The sequence below is a fragment of the Sceloporus occidentalis genome, unplaced genomic scaffold (genome assembly GCF_023333645.1).
Source record: "Sceloporus occidentalis isolate IW3139 unplaced genomic scaffold, rSceOcc1.0.p SCAF_119, whole genome shotgun sequence".
NCBI classification, from domain to species: Eukaryota; Metazoa; Chordata; class Lepidosauria; order Squamata; family Phrynosomatidae; genus Sceloporus; species Sceloporus occidentalis.
Window position 1 is genome coordinate 1,461,268 of NW_028317099.1, and position 23,909 is coordinate 1,485,176.

General features: G+C 42.7%; 1 protein-coding gene across 1 annotated transcript in view; it reads left to right on the forward strand.

The window, feature by feature from the left end:
* The window catches only part of LOC149282318 (FERM and PDZ domain-containing protein 3-like), a 216,976-nt gene extending 207,075 nt beyond the window's left edge, over window positions 1–9,901 (forward strand). The window contains exons 13-15 of the mRNA XM_089498372.1: window positions 6,416–7,255; window positions 7,467–7,736; window positions 8,109–9,901. Of these exons, the coding sequence (XP_089354498.1) occupies window positions 6,416–7,255; window positions 7,467–7,736; window positions 8,109–9,901 (2,903 nt within the window). The remainder of the gene's footprint in view (window positions 1–6,415; window positions 7,256–7,466; window positions 7,737–8,108) is intronic.
* Window positions 9,902–23,909: the final 14,008 nt, after the last annotated feature.

Consider the following 23,909-nt stretch of genomic DNA (forward strand, 5'->3'; position numbering starts at 1 on the left):
ATACCTCAGCCCGGAGATGGCCAGGGGGCCCGCCAGAAGACCCAGACTTTCAGCTTCCCCCGGGGCTCACAGGGCTACCCAGTCTGATGTAGCGTCTCGGAGGTCTTCTGCCAGCAGACGAAAATCTTCTAGGAGCGTTCCTCCGCCTGCGGCTGCGGCGGCGCCGTCAGCGCGGGTGGTTGAAAAGGCTACGGAGAAAAGTTCTGACAAGGCTGAAAGGGTTGGTGATTCCGCACGTGGGGAGGTTTATGTGTGCTTTGAGGGTCCGCTTGGGTCGCATCTCAAACAAGAGGTGAGGCGAGTATATTGACATTTTTTTTCTTCCATTGGAGAAATTTAATTTGGATAGGTGCTCCAAAGGGGATGAGAGTAAGAAGGAGAAGGAAGAAAAACAGCGCTATTGCCTCATTCCTCGCACATTTACCAACTGGTTGCAAGCTTTTGCCATCTTGGCGAGCTTTATCGGCGAGAAGACCCCAGAGCATTGCTCGGGGTTGTTCTGCTACATGGATAGCATAGGCGAAGCTTATCGGGTGTATGGAGGTATGGCATGGCTCCGTTATGATGAACAATTTCGGCAGCGTATGTCGGTCCAGAAGAATATTCGTTGGGACCACAAGGATATTGCCTTGTGGCTCTGGGTTACTGCCCCAGCCAGGTCTTCTAGTACTCCCTTTCCAGGGGCTGCCGGGGGTGCTTCGGCGGCCGCGTCTCCGGCAGGCAACAAAAAAGGCTGTTGCTGGCAGCTCAACCAGTGCCTGTGTCGATGGGGCGCTTCATGCCGATATAAACACGAGTCTTCTGTCTGTGGGGGTGCCCATGCGTCCTCTAAATGCTTTAAAAAGGCAAAATCGGCTTCAGCCACAAGTGCTGTTGCAAAAGGGGACAACGCCGGTGAACGCTCGCGTGATGCACCGTGGCTCCAGCGTTATGAGGATGAGGTGGCTACGGAACTGTTGTGGTTTGGTTTTACGGAAGGTTTTCATATTCCTTGTCAGGCTACACGGAGTTCACTTGAAGTTAAGAATTTACAATCTGCGTTGGCCTTTCCTGAGGTGGTCGCCGAGAAATTGGGGAAGGATATTGCCTTGGGGAAAATAGCGGGCCCCTTTCGGTTCCCCCTATTTCTGATTTGATTGTCTCTCCATTAGGTGTTGTCCCTAAAAAAGAGGCAGGCAAGTTTAGATTGATCCATCACTTGTCCTATCCGAAGGGCTCTTCGGTAAATGATGGGATAGATAGGGAATATTGCATGGTTTCCTATACGCCCTTCGAGCCGGTACCTTGATGGCTGCTTTTCGGCTCCTTCCGGTTCACCCGGACAGTTTCAGGTTGTTGGGTTTCAAATGGGATGGACAATTTTATGTGGATCGTTGTCTCCCCATGGGTTGCTCCATCTCATGTTCGTACTTTGAAACTTTCAGCAGTTTTTTGGATTGGGTCATTAGGACGGAATCTAGGATTCCCTCCCTGATCCACTATCTTGATGATTTTCTGTGCATTGGCCCTCCGAATTCCTGGGTTTGTCGCGTTCTGTTACAAACTACGCAGTGTGTCATGGATTCTTTTGGGGTTCCTTTGTCTCCCGAACAGACAGAGGGTCCTTCTGAGGTTATTAAATTTCTGCGTATTGAGATCGACTCGAGGGTAATGTGTTGCCGTCTCCCGTTAGACAAGGTTGTCGATCTGAGGTCTACGGTACGGGCTGTGGTTTTTCAGAAGAAGGTCACCTTAAAGGAATTACAATCCCTCCTTGGTAAATTGAATTTCACCTGTAGAATTATCCCTATGGGGCGTATTTTCTGTAGGCGTTTGTCATTAGCCACGGCTGGGGCGCGTGCCCCCCACCATTTTATTAGGGTGACTGCTGAACATAGGGATGACTTGCGCGTGTGGGATGTTTTTCTGCGTGATTTTAACAGACAAACCCTGTGGTTGGATAACAAAGTTTCGAACTACGATCTGTGCCTCTGGACTGATGCGGCAGGTGCATATGGTGCGTACTTTTGTGGGCACTGGAGTGTTGGGGCTTGGCCTCAGTGCTGGCGTGACGAGGGGTTAACCAATAATTTTACCTTTTTGGAGCTTTTCCGGATCTTGGTCTCTGTTTACATTTGGGGCGATTTGCTGCGCAACAAAAAGGTGCGTTTTTATTGCGACAATTTGAGCGTAGTTCATGCCATTAAGAGCATTACTGCTTCCTCTCCTCCGGTTAACCCCTTAAGGACCAGGCTGTGTTTTACCTTTTGTACCATTGGGACCGAGGCTGTTTTAATACTTTTGCGGTGTTCGTGTTTAGATGTAATTTTCTCTTCACTCATTTAGTGAACCCACACAAATTATATGTTGTTTTTTTCAGGACAAGAAGGGCTTTCTTCAGATACCATTGTTTTAATCATATTATCTAATTTCCCATAAAAAAAAGTAATAAAATATGATGAAAAATGTAAAAAAACCCCACATTTTCTGACTTTTACCCCAAAAATCTTTTACTCATCCAAAAAAGCTAATGAAAAACCCTACTAAATATATTCTACTATTTGTCCTGAGTTTAGAAATACCCAATGTTTTTATGTTTTTTTGCTTTTTTCTGCACGTTATGGAGCATTAAGTACAGGTAGCGTTTTGCTATTTCAAAACCATTTTTTCCAAATCTGGTAATTCTTCCCCCCATGTGCCATTTCGGGTATCTTTGAAGCCGGCCAATGCAATTTACCCCATCAAATCATATATTTTTGAAAACTAGACACCCCAAGGTATTTCAAATGCTAGTATTTTAACCCTTTCCATGCATGAGATTCTACCACCAGCCTTTGCCACACTTTGTTAGTATTTTTTTGGTATTTTTTCTACACAAATTGTACTTTGGGTATACATTTATAGCTCCAGGTATACGTCACTATCAAACAACACCCTAATATGTGTTCAATAACATCTCTCGAGTACAGTGATACCACCCATGCATGGGTTTGACTGCTGTTTGGGGTTAAAAGGCCACATTTGGGAAGTGCGCTTTTTTTCCCCTATTTTGGTTAGTCTGTGCCTATGCCCTATCTTTGAGCCTGGCCACTACAATTTACCTCATAAAACCATATATTTTTGAAAACTAGACACCCCAAGGTACTTAAAATGGTAGTATTTAACCCTTTCCATGCATCAGATTCTACCACCAGCCTTTGCCACACTTTGTGGTAGTATTTTTTTTTTATTTTTTTTTCACACAAATTGTATTTTGGGTATAAATTTATAGCTCCAGGTATACGTCACTATCAAACAACACCCTAATATGTGTTCAGGAACATCTCCCGAGTTCAGTCATACCCCACATGTATGGGTTTGTCTGGTGTTTGAGGTTAAAATGCCACATTTTGGACGTGCGCTTTTTTTTCCCCCCATTTCGGTCAGTCTGTGCCTATGCCCTATCTTTGAGCCCGGCCACTCCAATTTACCCCATCAAACCATTCATTTTTTTAAATTAGACACCCCTTGGGTATTTGAAATGCTTTTATTTAAATTTTTCCACGTCAGGATTTTTGGGAAGATACAGCGCTAATTTTAGCACTTGCTCATAATAATAAACTTTATTTTTTAATTTTATTTATTTTACTCTTTTTGGACTTTTTTTTTACATTTTGCTGGAACTGGATAGTTCCTCTAAAGCATAATAATTTTTAAATGTTACCATGTTTTTTTTAAGCTTTTTCTTTTTTTATTTTTTTTTTATTTTTTTATTTTTTTTTTAAATATTTTACTAATCACATAGTGATTAGAAAGCTGGCCTCCATTGACTTGTATGGTTGAATGCAGTACCTGTATTCAACCAGCAAGTGGAGCCAGAGTTCTCTAGAAGGTCAGGAGACCGACAGTCTAGCGAACTTTTTCAACTTTATTATTTTTTTTCCCGGGCCGCCGCCATCTTGCGGATGGTGAAGACTGCGTGCAGCTGCGGCTGTGACCGCTCTCCGGAGCGGTCACAGTCCATCAAGAGGTAAGTGTTTGGTGTCGCTGGATGCCTCCTGATCGAGGCATTCCAGCGACACCATTGAAGTTTAGGAGGTGATCGTTGATCGCCTCCTAAACGCTTTTAAAACGGGCGTCCGCCGCCATACAATGTATGGCGGCTGTTGCCGCCCCGGGGAGGGGCCAGACATGGCCCATCATGCCGATCTCGGTGTTGCTGAATGCCTCGACATCGAGGCATTACAGCAACACCGTTTAAGCTTAGAAAGTGATCATTGATCACTTTCTAAGCTTGTTTAAGTCTGATGACGTGTCAGGCACGTCATAGGTCGTTAAGTGACCGTTTTGCATGACGTGCCTGACCCGGCAATGGACGTTAAGGGTTTAAGTTATTGTGCGCTCTGCTTTTTCTTTGTTTACGTTTCAATGTATACCTTAGGGCTCAGCATCTCCCTGATGTTGAGAACGAAATTGCAGACTGCGGACAGATGTGGGAAAGGTTTTACGGTGCATTTAGCGTGTTTCGAGGGCAGCAATCTCTGCCCGCTGCTTTTCTTGCAGAACTACTTGGATGTCAGGCCTCACAGCAATGAGCCGTTGCTGATTCACGAGGATGGCTCTTTCCTTTCCTGTTTTCAATTCCTTGCCGTGTTTCGGCGCTGCTTGGCTACTCTGTCTCTTCCCCCTCGTGAATATTGTTCTCATTCCTTCCGTATTGGGGCAGCCACGCAGGCGGCTACATGGGGCCTGAGTGACTCTGTTATCAAGAGGATCGGGCACTGGGAATCGGCCCGTTTTAAATCATATATTCGCCCCCTTTTGATTTAAAAAAAAAACAAAAAAAATTTAAGGAATAACTTTCTCTACTGCTTGCAAAAAAAAAAAAAATTAAAAAAATAAATAAATAAATTCCCTCCCTTCTCAATAGAAAACCTAGCGGGTCCCCTTGCTACCAGATCCCTTCAAACCTAACAAAAACACATTTTGTGTTTTCAGAGGTTGTTCTCTGGAAGCATTTAGCAAATTTGAGGAAAGTCCCTCAAATCAGAGGACTGAAATGACAGTAAAGTACGCAATCAAATAGTACCTCAATTCAACTTTTTTACTGTCACAGTTTTAAATGTATCTGGGCAATTGACCCTGGGGCTTTAATTAAGAATCAGTCCATGAGAGATGCCGTCATAAAGGCCTTTAAAGAAGGCAAGTAGTCTAAAATAGCATCTGACCTTTTAAGCCTTACCCACAAAATTTGGCTTTTGGATTTTCTTGCGATTAAACCAGTGAAAAATGTAATCTGTGAAACATAGAATTTGTGACTGTTAAATGCCAAGTATATCTTTGTTGCACATGTATCCATATTGTAACGGATGCTAGACCACCAGTCCATTTGCCTCTGTTGTGTATTATCTATTGTTATCTGTGTGAGGAGATTTGTCTGGTACCATTGTTTTCCGTGTAATCCCCTGCCATTTACGTGTTAATTATGATAATCTGTTCCTGTTGTATATCAACTCTATTTCCCCCTTGTAAAGTGGCTATATAAACCTAGTCCCAATAAAGTGTGAATAAATAAATTTAAATAAATTACATTTACAGAACAGATGTGGTACAGCTTAATTCCCACCATTATACACTGACATGTAGACATTGACGGCAGTGCAGCATAACGCCTATTACTATACACTAAGCCAGACTTGGTAGGCCTCTGCCCCTTTAGCAACCTGCCTGTGCCACCTCTGCCCCTGATGCAGCCTGCCTGTACTACCTCTGCCACTGAACCAGCCTGCCTGTACCAACTCTGCCCATGAAATCCCCTGCCTGTGTCAACTCTACCCCTGAACCAGCCTACCTGTGCCACTTCTGCTCCCCTAATCAGCCTGCCTGTGCCACCTCTGCCCCCTAATCAGCCTACATGTGCCATTTCTGCCCCATAATCAGCCTGCCTGTGCCACCTCTGCCCCCCTATTCAGCCTACCTGTGCCATTTCTGCCCCTAAACACTAACTTATTTACTACTAACTTCATTCATTCACCCACCCACTCAACCATTCACCGGGTGCCTTGTTTGAGTCCTTACAGCAGTAGAAAAATTGGCTTGCAAGGTTCTTATCTGTTTTTTATTTATTTTTTGCATACAGCAGTGAAGGAGGCTGGAATTAAGGATACATACATAGGTACTTTGCCTATTATGATGCAATTTGCAGGGCACTGGGAGGATGAAAGAACAAAAGGAACAGTGCTACTGTAAAGTAATATGCCTGTTTTCATTACTTAATTTCAGATTGGTTTAACATTGTCACTTCTGTCACCTATAATGATCTCATGTCTTCAGACCTTGGCAAAAAAATGTAAAAAGACGTTCAGCAGCAAATTTAGAATGGAGTTATCTTAAAGTAGCCACTGAAAACATGATAAATATCAATAAACTCACTGAGATATGTGTCTTTATGTTTCAGATCACCTCAGTATGCCCACAGTGTCACGCATACCAACATCTGTCAAGACACCACTCACCTCCGGCCTTTCTTCAGAACTCCCCAATGCAAAAGTCACAATTACTGGTTCCCCTGCTACCTCCCAGGGCCCGAAGCCTATCAGTCTCTGCTATGTCAAACTACGAGGAAGGGACAGAAGAGACATCAACCAAAACACAGTCACAGAGGAGGCCCGACCAAGAACAAAATCTGATCCTACGTCTAAAGGGTCATCAAGTGAGAATGGTACATCTGAGTTCAGGGATTCGACCGAGGTCAGCCGCTCCCGTTCCTTCACTATGGACACCAAGGTGAAATTGGAGGCCACCCAGTTCTACTGTGATTCCTGCAAAGCCAAAATGAAAAGCCGCCTTGTGGGTATTAGATGTGCAAATTTATGTAGTTCCTCCACCTGCAGTGATAACATAGTGGACCTAATTTCTTTGCCGCCTCCCGAACATGAGAAAGAGGAAGAAAAAGATGAAAGGGAAAATGAGAAAGATGGAGACGTAAGGGAAAAAGAGGTTCAAGAGACTACATCACTTCTGCCGTCTGCAGCCCCACCCCCACCAGGATTTGAAGACAACATTTCTGATGAGGAGGAAACCAAGCATGAGGAAAGTACAAGACAAGAGATTGGTAACATAATCTCAGGATCTAGGTATGAAGACTTGCCTGTAACATTAATAGACAATGTCCAAACAAGGACAATGAGAGATCATGCAAGGGATCTAGATGATGCTCTTGTGTCTACTTTACAAGCTCTGGAGGCCCTTGCTGCTTCTGAGGATTTCCCTAGCCCAGCACCCCAACCCACAGCAGGTAACCTTAAGGTGTTTTTTTTTAAGATTCTGTTATATATACATTTATTTTCAGAACAGTTATTTAAGAAGACCCCATGTTTTGCTGGTTGTGCTGTCATGACTATGTATAGACACTTATGTTATAGATTTATTACTGTGGTTAAATGGAATAGATGGCAAATGCCAGGTATTTAACAAATAGTCATTTTCTGTTACCCAATCTCTTCTAGGCCTCATTGTACTTGCTGCAATCACACCTGAGTCCTCTCTAGACTCTGGACATGAAACATATTCCTCAGAGCTGAATGATGTATCAGAGGTGGTGACCGCTATGAAGCAACATCACAACACAGCTTACATCCTGACTCACCTTAACAAGGATAATCTCCTTTCAAGAAAGGACCTTCCTTTCAGAATCCAGACTTGTACTGCTCAAGCTGTTCTTACTTCCCCTTCCTCTTTGAATACTAACCAACTTTGCAAATCTATCATACAACAAAGTAGAGAAACGACTGCACTCAATCAGGAGTCAACCACTCCACTGTCCGATCTATCACATAATCTTAACAATGGTATAATTAGACTTTCATCACCCGCCAAGCCCAAAGACCATCCAGATGGCATCTCAGTACCTGTAAACCCTGAACAGTCACTAACTGTTGACCCACCAACTTTCACTGAGGGATCTACTGAACCTATGTTACCTATGTCCCTTCCTAAGATGCCTAAAACTCCATCATGTAGTGAGAAAAAAACAGCAAATTGCACAGAGAGCCCTTGTGACCATCACCTCTCAAAAGGAGAGTCATCACCAAACATATTAAACGAAAGTGGCAGTGAAGGTCATGGTGTGTTTCGTTTATCACCAACAGATGATGAGAGGCTTCATGCTAAAGCATGTTCTGCTAGAAGTCAAGAGGAGCAAAATCAAAACCACAAAATGAATGAAGGACATGAGATAAGAAGTACTTGTGTGGATCCATCAGCCTCTCCCAACCTTGGCAAACAACAAGAATTATCAGGAAAAACTATCACAGTAGAAGAGGTATCTACAATGCCAAACAGCGTCATGTTTAATAAAGAAAGTTCCAAAATTACAAAATCAGGCAAAGATATCACTGTAGCCTCATTTGTCATGGAAAAGTTGGCTGCCCCAGTTGAGCTGGAGGATTGTGATGTTCCAGCCAAGCCAAGAGCCCGTGTGCCCTTCAAGCTGCGGAACCTATTTTCTGCCACTTTCCCAACCCGCATGAGAAGAGAGACTGATGAGCGCCAGGCACAATTGCGCAAGGTTAAGCAGTATGAGATGGAATTCCTAGAAGAACTGCTGAAACCACATGGAAAAGTAAGCACCCAACACAAAGAAACTCCTAACCGCCTAGTGCCTGGGCGCTGCTCCTGCCAGGTGCGTAGCAGTCCCCTTCAAAAAGTGCCAGGCATGTCCCGTGAACAGCGACGCAGCTGTGATTGTAAACGCATTATAAGGGGCATTCGAGGGTTGTCTAACCCTCCGTTGGCGCAAGAACCAAGAAACAGAGAGCAGAGAGGCACAGATACTTCAGTACTCCGACTGGTACGTTCATCCAGCCTGGAATCCAAAGGTGCAGAGAAGATGACTTTGACCACCTCTGCTCCACAAGCAGAACCTTATCTGCAGTACACAAAGTTGACAGAAAAACATAATGAAGAAGAATGGGAAGAGATGTCCCCTAAGCTTCATCCTACCAACATCCAGAAAAATGATAGTGAGCCTACTGTAGTTAAAGGTAATGCGGTGGAGATGTTTAGGGGTAGGGAGGAAAATACGACTACAGCTATCCTTCCACAACAACAAGAAATATTTTCAATCCATGGTAAATTGCCTAAAGAGGAAGAAGCAATATCAGTGGAGAAATGCTGTTCTATTAGTCACTGCTTCAACTGCCATAGGCGCTCATCTTTGGAAGACTGTAGTGAGAAGGATGAACTATCATATTCCATTCCTATGCAGATCTTGCCAGGCATAATACTGAATGCAGAGGCCAACCCAGTAGTGAGCCAGACTCTACAGGCACTGGATTCCACAGTATGCAGTGGTACTGAAGATTGTCATACTCAGGAGATTGACCTTCGTACAGCCACTGTCGAGGGTAGCCTAGCCAAGGTTAGTGCCTTACGTGGCCGTTCCTACTCATTACCTGATGGTTTCCTGTCAGTACAACTAGACACAAGTGAGTTACTAACAGTCCTACGTCAGTGCTTATCCAGTTCTGAAGTTGGAGAACCAAAATTGGATGATGTTAATCTAGGCCAGCAAAAACAGGAACTGACACTGCGTTTCAAGGAGTTCCGGGCATCCTGTAGAAGAATGGCTGGAGTGGATAAAAGTCCACACCATATGCTAACTGCAATTACTTGCAGCTTTCAAGTTCTATGTTCTCTGATTGAGACATTTGTAAGACTGGTGTTTGTTGTCAGATCAGAAAGTCAGAGGCAAGAACTCCTAGGAAAAGTAGAAGAGGTTGTTAGGAATTATACCTTTCTGCTTAGGGCAGCAGAGGAGTCAAGCACACGGACAGCAGGCCAGAACTTGACTGTGGTGGGACAGTTAGCCAAGCAGTCAGCTACAGTAGCCACTGCAGTGAGCACTTTCTCCCGTTCCATCAAGACCCTTATGACCAAATGAAATGGAGAAATTGTGTTGAAAACCATTTAACCATTATTTTGGAGCCTTACAGTCTTCAGAAACAATAATAATTATTAATGATAAATATATGGAAATCAGTTAGACATCCCTAAGCAAAAATATATTACTGGCATATTGAGTTCCAAAGCAAATGGTTTACATTTATTAAAGCTCCTGGTGATTAGGATTATACGTGATTAAGCTCTTCCACTGATATGAGGCAGAAAATAATTATTAAAGAACCTGTATGTTAGGGCTACTTTCTACATGTAGCTACCAGTCCCACTGTGACTAATTAAGCTTCTCCTATATTCTCTTGAAATCTATGGAGAATTAATATATCAAGAGAATATCAAGATAAAAAATGAAGGTTTGCAGGAATATATCCTGAATTCTCAAAAGGTTCTCTTGAACCTGAAATGCTGCCATTTACATATTGCTTTCTATTCATCTCATGGCTTTCCTGCAAATGGTTTTCCCATCATCTGTTAATTGATGTCTGAGTGATCATAGTACGTGGCATTAATATACCCAGCATGATTAGTTCCTTCTGTGTTAAATCTAATATAACACGTGATCTAGGAGCAGCATGATAGTGGTGGGGTTAACTAATGGAAATATTTATTTAAAATGTAGACCGATATATTAATGTAAATATGACCTTGTGATGTACATGATCAGTAACATGATTCTAGGTACATGGATGGACAAACGGGTAAGAGGGAGAAACAGTAGGGTAGGAGTTAGAGTAGGATAACTTGACATAGAGAGCAGAAAAAACACCTGATAGTCACACCTAGTGTGCCAAAGGTTAACATTGATATCATCATGGATTGGTACTGCAGCTGCTGTGGATTGCCCCTCTTATGTTTCTCAGCCATTCATTTGGTTAGCTGAACATCATAAGATATGTAATAACAGCACTTTGAGTGTCAAATGTTATCCATAATTGCTGCAAAACTACCAAAACCTTATTTTGGTTCCACGCCTTTGTGTCCATTTTTTACAACCCTCTAACAAACCTTTTTTTTGTAATATCTCAGAATGTTTCCTGTGCATCACAGAGCTACACTACACAAAATTAACTTTCCTTGAATGCAAATCTCAAGATGTTGACCACCAACATTGCTAGTTGGTTATTATGGTAATAGCTAGAAACTGTAGCCTGAGCTTATTTTTTAGGGGGCTGCATTAAGTATACAGTACAAACACTAACTAATATTCCCAATTGTAGTTATAGACTGAGGCTGTCATGGCCTACACTATACACTATTTATTTTTGTTGTTGACTGCAGCTCCCATGATAAACAATCATTACACTAAAAAAAAAAAAGTCATCATACACAGGATGCCTGAAGCCATTTACTGCCACTAATCCTTTTTAATAAAATATGCAGATTGAAATAGAGTAATCCTCTCACTGATTTCTGGGCCTAGAACGTTTTGTCTACTGAAGTGACTACAAATTCAAGAGGGCGTTTTTTCTCGGGATAAGTAAAAATTACATAGTTAAATTTATTCCTACAGAAAGTAAAGTGCCAGGAAACAGATGACTAAATACACACACCAGCATGGGCGTAGGAACCCCTACAAATCTGGGGGGATAGCATTTTTCCCCATCAGATACCTCTTTCCTCACTTCCCATCTTTTTTTTGCAAACAAGTACAATATATCACTTGAAACACTGGTAAAATAATGTATGTTTAATACATAAAAAAACAGTTAATCTTTGTAACAAAAACATTTTTCATATATAGAAAAATTGTACCCTAAGCATTTCCTTGGGCTTCCTAGCATGCAATCACTCCCTCTGCTCCTGCACCAAAAAAATATTTGCCACACTGACCATAGATTAGGGGAAGACTTTGAGAGTCAGTACAGTCTTCCCTTCTTCTGACCCTACCGTGACTTTGAGAGATCCTCTCCCCTGTAATCATCCCCAGAGTCCCTTTGTCCCTGATTCATTAAGCCATACCTCTCTTTTACTTACTCCCTGTAGTTCAGGTATAGATCAAATAAACAAAACATGTAAACAGCACGTACATGTATAAAACAACTGAATAAGAAATACAAACCCTGCATTTGCAGGTATACATAAATAATGTATGCAAACATAGCATAGCAGATACAGATCAACAGAATAACACATAAACCCAGCTTTGCAGGTACAGATCAACTGGAAATCACATAATAACTAAGCATTAAAGGTATAGATAAAACCCCCTAAATTACAGGCATCGATCTCACAGGATGCACACCCCAAAGCCAGCCCTGGTGTCCACACTGCCCACATAGAACCCGACCAGCACCAACATAACATTAACAAATTACAGTCCAGAGTGAGCCAACTTTGTCCCCAAACAGCCCAGCGTGAGCCAATTTTGTCCCCAAACAGCCCACCTGTCGGGGTTGAGGAGAGGAACCCAGTACACAGGACAGAAGCGTAGTAGTAAAACAATAGCCAAGGGTCGGGACTGGAGACGGCAGCAAAGTCGTGGTACAAAAGCCAAGGGTCAGGACTGGAGACGGCAGCACAATCGTAGTACAAATAGCCAAGGGTCAACACCAGGAATAGCATAGAACAGGGGCGTCCAACATGCGGCCCGCGGCAGCCAGGATCACGAGAGCCCTGCTGCTTACTTGTGGGAGGGTCTATTCTCTGCTTCCGTCCTTCTTCCTCTGTGGCGAGAACGAGGGAGGCCGCGCCCCCTGCTGAAGTCTGTGAGCGGCATCGAGAGCTGTAGGGCAGGTAAGGGGGTGGGGGAGTGTGCTTGAATGAGTATGTCTGATTGAGGGAATGAATCTGGGAATTAATGAATTTGTGTGTGTGTGATAGCATGGATGTGTAAGTGCTGGAACCTAGGCATGATGGGACTGTGATTGCTGTTAGCAATCACACTCCTATCATGCCAAGTCAGCCAGTACATGCTGAAACCTGGCTAGCTGCCCCCCTTGTGTATTGATGCTGCCAGCAGTATGGGGTCTGCACTTACAGCCACCCTGTACCAGCATGTATTGGGTGACTTGGGATGATAGGAGTGTGATTGCTAACAGCTAACAGCAATCTGCTAACAGCAATCACAGTCCCATCATGCCTAGGTTCCAGCATTCACTGGTTGCCTGGGTATAAAAAGAGTGTTTGCTGTTAGCAATCACATTCCTATCATGCCAAGTCATATTGTTGATTTTTTTTGTCCAATTCTGGTGTGTTACTTTTAATAAAAGTGTGGTTACACACTAAAATTGGACAAAAAATACAATGCCCAGCCAACCAGTACATGCTGGAATCTGGGTATGCCTGAGATTGCTGTTAACAATCATAATATATAATTTTTTTCTACAATTTTGGTGTGTAACTTACTTTTATTAAAAGTGTGTGTGTGGGGGGGGGGTCACTTTCAGTTTCGGCTAAGTGAACCCTGAATTTTCGGTTTTGGTCCAGAATTTTCATTTTAGTGCATCCCTAAAATAAATAGAACTATTTTATTTTTACTTATCCAGAATCCTGAATTTGTAGGCCCAGAAATCCCAGAAATCAGTGAGAGGAAAAGTAAAGGTTTTGTGTCATTTACTTTATTTTAATCTGCATATTTTATTAAAGGCCATATTTTCTCTCAGTGAAAAATGAGTGCGGCCCTCGCACGTATACAATTCTGATGAAGTGGCCCACTGCAGAAAAAACTTGGACACCCCTGGCATAGAAGGAACAGCAAACAAATAGCTCTACGTGGCACAATAATTGAGCACTGAGTGAAACTCAGTGCTGCTTTTTAAAACCACCACTAGGTGTCGCCCCGCCCCTGTGCGTGGCCTCGGTGACGCGCGTTCCCCGCCTTCTCCATTCAGGAATGAGAGGTGGGGGCACGCGCTCTTAGTTTCAGCTGCATGAGCAGCCGTCGGAGCAGGAACGGGGATGGGACACCCAGACACACACACCAGGACAGGCTCTGCCACACAGACAGCCAAACACGCAGACACCAGGACAGGCTCTGCTACGCCGACACCAAAACACACACACCAGGACAGGCTCTGCCACACCTATAACCAAACACATATGAGGACAGGCTTTGCCACACTGACACCCAAACACACACACACACACACCAGGACAGGCTCTGCCACACCGACACCCAAACACACACACATACACACCAGGACAGGCTCTGCCACACGGACACCCAAACACACACACCAGGACAGGCTCTGCCACACCAACATCCAAACACACATACCAGGACAAGCTCTGCCACACCTATACCCAAACACGCACAGGACAGGCTCTGCCACACTGACACCCACATTAGTACGGGTTGATCTACACAAAGCATCAAAAATGCTTTCCACACTGGTTTGCTGTTTGTTTGTCTCCCCCCTTGTGTATTGATGCCCCAGCCAGCCCCCTTTGGTTTTAATGTATTCCCCCCACACCGTTGTGTATTGCCCTATGTGGATTTGCCCCCTTTGTGCATAATGCCCCAACATCCTTATGTATTGATTTATATGATGTCCGCAGCCAGCCCCCTCCCTTGTGTATTGATGCCCTCCTTTCCATTGTTAATGTCCCATGTATATTGCCCCCAGCCACCCACCCCCCTTTGTGCATTAGTAACATAGTTCATAAGGTTGAAAAAAGACCAAAATCCATCAAGTTCAACCTATATACCTATTGTGTCCCTACTGTGTTGATCCAGAGGAAGGCAAAAAAACCCTTATGAAGCAGATGCCAATTGCCCCATACCCGGGGGAAAATTCCTTCCCGACTCCAAATATGGCAATCAGAATAAATCCCTGGCTCAACGTTCTGTCCCTATTAATCTAATATCCATAACTTGTAATATTATTGCTTTCAAGAAACACGCCCAGGCTCCTTTTGAATTATTTTATTGAGTTTACCGTTACCACTTCCTCTGGCAGAGGGTTCCATAGTCTCACCGCTCTTACTGTAAAGAACCCCCGTCTGTGCTGGTGTAGAAACCTTCTTTCCTCTAGCCGTAGAGGATGTCCCCTTGTTATAAATACAGTCCTGGGTATCAATAGGTCCTCGGGGTGATCTCTGTACTGTCCCCTTATATATTTATACATAGTTATTAAGTCCCCCCTAAACCGTCTTTTTTCTAAACTAAATAACCCTAATTCTGATAATCTTTCTGGGTACTGTAGTCCTCCCATTCCCCATCTTTGAACCCTCTCCAGCTCCACTATATCTTTCTTGTACACTGGTGCCCAGTACTGCACACAGTATTCTATGTGTGGTCTGACTAGTGACTTGTACAGTGGTAGAATTATTTCCTTGTCGTGGGCATCTATGCCCCTTTTGATGCACCTCATGATTTTATTTGCCTTAGCAGCAATTTATTTGCCTGACACTGGTTGCTACAGGTACATTTACTGTTAACTAAAACTCCTAAGTCCTTTTCCATGTCAGTCGAAAAATTGTTTGTTTTTTTTAATTCCTTTTTTGCTGCCTTCCTTCCCTGCTGCCGTCCTCCGACATGCTCTTCTAGCTGTCATCACAATAAAGATATGATGTGACGCTCAAGGGGGCGGAGTCACACGGAATAGGGCACTATTTAATGATTTTAAAGTGTCTTACCGCCGCTTTAAGACTCGCAGCCAGATCGGCTGCAATGCCATCTTGGTGTGCTAGTCCACGGACTGGGCAGCCCACCGTGGATGCTGCGGGCTTTTGCCCCGCATTAAAGACGGCCCTGGCATGGCCGAATCGGCCACTTAAATGGGCAGCCACACAGCCATTTAATGTAGATTTAATGTAGATTCAGGGCGGCCTGGGGGGCAATTGTCCCCCGACCCAGCCCGCCCCTGATGTTAATCATTGAAGTTATATGGTTATAAGGATGCAGATAATGCCATGTTGATAAAATGTTTTTTGTTTTTTTTTTTATTTAGATATGTATCCATGTTCCTCTTCTACTTACATATATAATGGGCTGATGATAAGTGAGCTGTGAAAACCCTGAGGATAAATATCTGTTCAGAACAGTGTGAAATTTTATATTTAGAGACTTTTTTTATGTTGCAGCACTGTTTTCACAGTAGATGGATATGTTATGTGCTATTATGTGTAAAGTGTATCCAGACAGTGCCAGTGTGTCTGTTATATCATGATCATTCTGCCTAAATTGGTATATTATTGAGCAACAAGATATGTCCTGCCTAACAGCAATCTGGTCTCATTTATTTATAGTTCTTTGTTTTAATTATGTTTTTGTTTTTAACTGGTCACAGCCCATTGGGAGATTTTTATCATTTAAACAGGTTACACTTTGTATTCCATATTTTTAGGTGTTTCATATGAATGAGTGTTACACGTGTAAAGTTTTCTGCTTTTCGATCGGACAGCAACACCGGGTCTTTTTTCCCCCCGATGTTTTGGCTTGAACAGAAAAACACAATTTGAGTGTTGTAGAGATATTTTTTATAGTTGTTATCAGCATTTTGTGTGTACTCATTTATACTTTGGTTTGGTATGTTGCGTTTTTTAACAATGACTGCACACAGTAAAATGCATTGGAATTAACAGGCAATGGACCCCAATGTGTATTTAACATAAAAAAGGGCTGGAGCACTCCTTTAATACACTAAAAGCAGCATGGTTTCACTTGGCAAACATTGTAGAGAAAGAAAGTATGGAAGTCAGAATAAAAGAATACAGTACCGGTATGTATGTAACAAGAAAATAGGGATGGTATGCTCCTTTAATACAATAAAAGAAAACTGGCATGATATCCCTCGATGAAAATAGTAGGGAAAGGAGAGTGTGCAAGTTATTAAGATGCATTGTTTGTAGTTAAGTAAATATAAAAGAAGTTTACAGTAAATACTTTGAAATCTAGGCACATTAACACATATTGTCATCAAACAATAATGCTTTTTCCCTAAAGGTGGTGTACACTTGTTACCCAGTCCCTGTAATTTGAATGGGCCTTTCTGAATTCCCACTCACGTAGATAACTAGGAACGCCTTCAATTTACCCCAGATATTTTAGATATCCTGGTTGATCCTCTACAGTTGGAGGATTTACAATTGGTTCCACCTACTCTCTGTAAATTTACTGATAAGTACATAAGTAAAGTGTTAACCTGTAGTATATGGAAATTATTTGGACTCAGAAGTAAGTACTGTTTGTGGCACTGGTGCCTGGAAGAAACTCCAGTCATTAGCGCCAATTAAGTTAGGCTTATTGTGCTTCCTCCTTATTTTCGGTTTATGCAGTTTAGTATACTAGTGTATGGCATATATTTTCAATATACCAGATTGTACATATGTGATGTGCATTATGTGAGAAAGTTGGGAAACTACACAGTCTGACATTGTAGTTAATAAGGTGCTCCCATTTATTTTACATCTTGCTGATACCCAGCTGTACTGCAGATATTTTTGTTGTGCACTATTGCACTGAAATTTGTTTGGTCTGTCAACTGTCTAATATAAGAAATATACAAGTCCTTGTAGTTGAAATTGAAAGGATCACATTATGTTTGCAAGATTTTCTGAAAGCTAATAGTTAATGCTGTGCCGTTCTTGGCTTCCAATAATTAAATTCACATTGATTCAAATAGTTGAATGATCTCAGGGTCATTATTCATGGACAATTGTGCACCTCACAATTTTCCATGATATTTTTGTTAGTGGAATAACTCAACAGCAGCAGCACTAGACCTTGGGTCAATCACTGACTTCCGACAACAAAAAATAGTTAATAAACCTGCAGGAGTTAGCTGTGTCTGAAACAGCATGTGTCCCCTACAAAGTTGGCCTTTCAGTCTTGTTAGTGAATATAAATGAAACCTTATAATGTATGATTGTCAACCTACCTCTGGCTCCCTTTAATCCACAACTTAAGTAATGAAGAGAGGGAAACAAAACACAAAATGTCTTGCTAGTATCATATTAAAAGTATGTTTTTAAAAATATTGCTCTGCTTTTTTTTTTTTTAAGCAGGTCTAGTTTTTTGCATAATATATTTTCAGACAGCTGCATATTAACCGCGTGTATATTTTATAGTTTTCTTAGCTTGGCCCAATCTACTAAATAAACACCCTCACTCCTTATACTGCCTGGGGTAAACAATACACTGGCTCATTGTTAATCGTCCAGCCAAATACTATGACCATGAAAGCTTATGTAGGAAAGGACTCCATAGAATTGGCATAAAGAATCAGTTCAGAATAGATTGTGACTCACGACAGCCTCTATATCTGCACATAAAGGATGTGCCAATGCTAATCTATATTACTTTTGTATAACCCCTTAATGGTTAGGTATGTAACAGTATACCAATAAAATGTCAGTTAATGCGGGTGAATCAGGCAGGACTGGCAAGAGCCACCATGGTCAGACAGGCCGGGACAGCAACAGGACAATTCTGAGTATGCCAAAACCAGGAGATAAGGAGCAGGTCAAGAACAAGTTGGGTCGGTAACAGGAGAGCATGGAATAAGCCAAAATCAGGAAACAAAGAGCAAGGTCAAGCAGTCCGGATCACAACGGGTTAACAAGATCAAAATCTCAACTGGCAATTACAGGCTAGTAAGCTTAACATTGGTAGTGGGGAAATTATTTGAAGGGTTGCTAAAGGTATACATTCAAGACCATATCTTGATCCAGAATCCAATTAGTAGAAGTCAACATGGATTTATGAAAGACAGGTCTTGTCAAACCAACTTATTAGCAGTCTATGAAGAAGTTAGCAAAAATATAGATCTGGGTGTGGCTGTAGATGTGATTTATCTGGACTTTGCTAAGGCATGTGATACAGTTGCACATAAAAGGTTACTTTGCAAATTAACAGAAATAGGCTTAGGGGCAAATGTCTGTATTTGAATTAGTGATGGGAAGTTCGGATCATTAAAGTGAATCGGATCATTTCGACTCGTTCACTGAAATGATCCGATTCATGATCCGAATCTTCGGATCACTGTGTGACTCACAGGAGTTACTGTTTTCCAGTAACTCCGTGCAGGCACACTAACGATTGGCCCCGCCCCTTTCATTAGTCAATGAACCCTCCTGCCTGCCTACTCGAGTGATGTCAATGAAGGCAGAGAGTCGTTCAAAGATTCGGATCTTACAGGGATCCGAATCTTACAGTGATACAGTGAGTCATCGTTCCTCTGTGAATTAATGAGCTGTAACCTGATCCCAGAGTCTGTGTCTGAGTGCTCTGCCGATGACTCGCTCTAGGATAAGGTTACAACCGCATGATTCACAGACTGAACTGCTACAAATGAATCGTTCAGTCTACTGAACCGATTCATCCGGATCACGATTCGTTCATGATCCGGACATCACTAATTTGAATGAGAAATTGGCTAAAAGATAGAATGCAGAGTGTTGTTGTGAATGGATGTTTCTCAGACTATACACAGGTATTAAGTGGACTGCCTCAGGGATCTGTCCTGGGTCCTATTCTTTTTAGGGTAAATCAATGTTTAAAAAAAAAAAAAAAAAAAAAAAATAAAGTAACAGGGTACAAAAGGAAATGGAGGACAATGGTAAACAGTACAGAGAGTAGTGACATGTCCATACAACAGCATAATAACATTTTGAGTAATGGTGGTGTCGCCAGAGTGGCATTACTTATGTTAAATAGAGAAGTATGAATTGACCGCAATCAGCCCTGATAGAAGCTCATCTGGGCTGGAATGGGCTCCAAACATGCATCTGAGTGGAGGAGGAGGGCACCCTCCGTAATAGGAAAGGGAAGGGATAGTGGATTGGGCAGGGATAGGACAACATAGGGGAGGGAGACGGAAGGAAAGGAAAAAGGAGAGGAAAAAAAGGGGGGTAAGGAGTATTAACAAATCACCATACTCACAACCACACATGAGGGTAAGGGGTAAAAACAAATCGCCATACACACTACCACACGCAAGCGTAGTCACATATATTCTGAGATACATTCCCTGATATACACAATAATATAGAGACACACACACATAGAGTCATTCTCATACAAACAGAATGGGGGGGGGGGGGGGAGTGTGGGGTGAAGGGTGGAGAGAGCACGGTAAGCGAGGAAGTTTCCAGTTGGCGACCCTCTACTACTGCTCTGGTAAGGGCGGGGGGCAGAGAGAGACGCCACCCAGTGAAACCAGATTTTATGATGTCTGCTGCATTGGTGCCTCTTCTTTTTGATTTATTTATAAATGATCTCCCAAGCTGCATTGAGAACCATGTCACAGGTTTTGCTGATGACACAAAATTAGGCAGGGTAATTCAGACTAATCTTGATGTTTCTTCTTTGCAGGAGGATTTAGAGAGAGTTGGGGACTGGGCGTGCAAGTGGCAGATGAGGTTCAATATAGATAAATGCAAACTTATACATTGTGGTAAAAATAATAAAAATGCATCCTATACTATAAATGAAATATCCTTGGGGAAAACTACCAATAAGAATTTAGGAATAATGGTAGACAACAGACTTGACAACAGTGTGCAATGCCAGCAAGCAGCTGCAAGGGCCAATAATGTTTTGGCATGCATAAAATGAGGTATTGATTGAAGGGAGGAGGATATCATCTTGCCTCTTTACAGGTCAGTGGTAACACCTCTCCTTAAAAAGGACATTATGGAACTAGAAAAGGTGCAAAGGAGGGCTGCAAAATTAATAAGGGGATTGAAAGATACTAGTTATGAAGAGAGACTAAAAAAGTTAAAATTATGTACACTGAAAAAACGGTGTCTTAGAGGGGATATGATAACATTATATAAATATATGCAGGGCCAATATAAAGAGCACTTCAGTGACCTGTTCATTAACAGAAATGTACAAAGAACAAGAGGTCACACAAGAGGTCACCCTCTGAGACTGGAAGAGCGCAGATTTCATAGACAACAAAGGAAGGGATTCTTTACAGTAAGGACGATAAAGGTATAGAATTCACTGCCAAAGGAAGTAGGTGTTATCAAATACATTAGATGCCTTCAAAAGGGGTCTGGATATTTTTTAGAGAAAGGCATGACATACAGGCTATAAATAGAATTTAGATTGCCTTTTGGAGTCAAGAAGGGATTTTTCTCCCTGATGGCAGAATTTGAAGTAGCCTAATTAGGTTGTTTTGCCTTCTTTTGGATCAAGAGTAGGAAGATTAGGTAGAATGGTTGAACGTGATGGACTTTGGTCTTTTTTCAACCTTATGTACTATGTAACTATGTAGAGCAGCAATACAATAGACGTCTTACATCAACCAAGGGTAAGGTAATAGTGAAGGTCCAGTGTTAAAATAGGCAGCATGGATCGAGAACGAGGTGCAGGAGGTCAGAAGGGGTCACCCGAGATCACAAACGCGCATCAGTCCAGTACGCGGGTAAAGGTGCATTCCTCGATCGGAGGCAGTGTGGTCTGCGGCGAGGTCAGGGAGGCTGCTTCATGCTTGCAGCCGCCAGAGAAGAGGACGTCGTGGGACGCAATGGGAGGTAAGTCCTAACAGTGCCCCCTCCTCAAGACTCGCCCATAGGGTGACAATTGGTGCCGCTGGGTTTATCAGGATGGAGATTAGGGAATTGACAAAGAAATGGACTTCATTGGCCAGAACCCAGGATCTCTCCTACGGTCCATAACCCATCCAATGTACCAGGTATTGAAGAGACCCTTTAAAGAAGTGAGAATGGAGGATAGTTTGGATCGCATATTCTTCTGAGGATTCCACCGCTACAGGACCGGCATAAACAGGAGCACAAGGAGAATTTGTTGTAGATCACAGGTTTTTTCGGGGAGACGTGGAAGGAGCAGGGCATACAGAGGTTGTGGGGTAACTCCAATTTGTATGTTACCTGTTAATACGCCTACGAATAGGGTAGGGACCTATGTAACGAGGTGCTGGCTTCATGAGAGGTACCCGTAGATGGATATGGTGAGTGGATAACCATACTTTATCCCTGGGCATATAGGTAGGGGCTGGTATTCTCTTAAGATCAAAATGTTTCTTTTCAGTAGAGGAGGCTTTGGTCAATGCAATACGTACACAGTTCCGTACAGAAGAAAGGTGTTGAATATGTGAATTGAGTGCAGGAATCCCAGACACAGAGGTTTCGGACGGAAATGAGACAGGATGAAAGCCATAAACGCAGTAAAATAATGACGTTTGAGTGGCACTTTGCAGAGACGTATTGAGGGAGAACTCGGCTAGGGGGGAGTAATTCAGACCAATCATCTTGAGAATCATTCACAAAAGTTCTTAAATATTGTTCCATGTTTTGACTAGCTCGTTCAGCAGCTCCATTAGACTGAGGGTAATAAGCTGATGAAAATGACAGGGTAACGCCCATTATATTACAGAAGTTTCTCCAGAATTAAGAAAGGAACTGGACCCCTCGATCAGAGACTATTTCGTGTGGAAAGCTGTGAATCCGAACTATTTCCTTTATGAATATACTGGCAAGTTCTTTAGCAGAGGGGAGCTTCTGTAGGCGAATTAAATGAACCGTCGTGGAGAACCGATCAACCACAGTAAGGATGGTGATAAATGAATGTGAGGAAGGTAGGTCAACTATGAATCCATTGCTATATGCCTCCAGGTTTTTTTAGGAATGGGCAGAAGTACTAATTGCCCAGGAGGTAATCTACAAGATATCTTGGTGGTGGCTTTAACGTCCTTCCGCCAAAATGGTCACCAAAGAATGACCTGCAATCTTGGAGGAGTGATGCAAATTTAATAGAGCTTTCCTGTACTTGGAGGGCACAAACAGTTTTCCAGCCGGCGTGTTGGTGGGGGCCAAGGTTTGACTTTGACGTATGTGTTGAAGAGATGGGGAAGAGATAACAGTGGTAACAGCAGAGATGATGTCATTGCTGGGTACTATGGGTTCTAGGTTTGTTTCTCCTCGCCAGCGGTGTAGTGGATGCAAGAGAGGTTGTTGGCCTTGATGTTTTTGGATACAGGACAGTAAGAGATGATGTAGTTGAATCGGGATAAAAACAGGGCCCAATGAGCTTGGCGAGGATTCAGTCTTTTAGCATCACTGATGTAGATTTTTATGGTCAGTAAGTATAGTGACATATGGGATCCTTCTAGATAATGATGCCGTTCAGTGAGAGCTAAAATGACCGCAAGGAGTTCTCTGTTGCCTATGTTGTAATTTCTCTCTGCAGCAGTAAATTTCTTAGAAAAGAAGCCACATGGATGAAGTGGCTTATCGTATGATTTTCTTTGGGAAAGAACAGCCTTTGCTCATATTTCAGAGGCATCTACCTCCAGCAGGAAAGGTTGTGACAGGTCAGGGTGAATCAGAACTGGAGCAGAAGCAAACAGTTTCTTCCACTTGTCAAAAGCCTTGATGGCCTCAGAAGGCCAATGGTGGGTGTCAGCTCCCTTAAGGAGAGAGCAGTCATGGGAGCCAACACCTTGGAAAAGTCTCTGATAAATCGCTTATAATAGTTGGCAAAGCCCAGGAATCTCTGGAGGGGTTGGGGCCATTGTAGAACAGCTTGGAGCTTAGCTGGGTCCATTTCAAAGCTGGTGCTGCTAATAATATATCCGAGAAAAGACACTCTGGACACTTTGAATTCATACTTTCAAGCTTAGCATAGAGTTTATTCTCTCTCAAGCAGCGTAACACTTTACACACATGTTCCCGATGGGAAGATAAGTCTTGGGAATGAATCAGGATATCATCAAGGTAAACAATAACAAATTGTTGTAAATAGTCTCTGAAAGACTGCCTAGTAGGCCGAGTGAGTGTTAAAGGCTGTCTTCCATTCATCATTCTGACAAATTGTATGCTCCTTGTAGGTCTAGTTTAGTAAAAACCTTGGAACCCTTGAGTCTATCAAATAATTTGGATATCAGTGAAGCGGGTGGGTATTCTTAATGGTGATGCGATTCAGTCCCCTATAGTCAATGCAGGATCTGAGGCCCCTGTCCTTGGAGATGAAGAAGAAACCGCCTCCTGCCAGTGAAGTGGAGCGACGAATGAAACCTGAAGGTTCTCCTGGATTTATTGGTCCCCGAGGTGGGATAGTACCTGGCAGCAGATGGATGGGA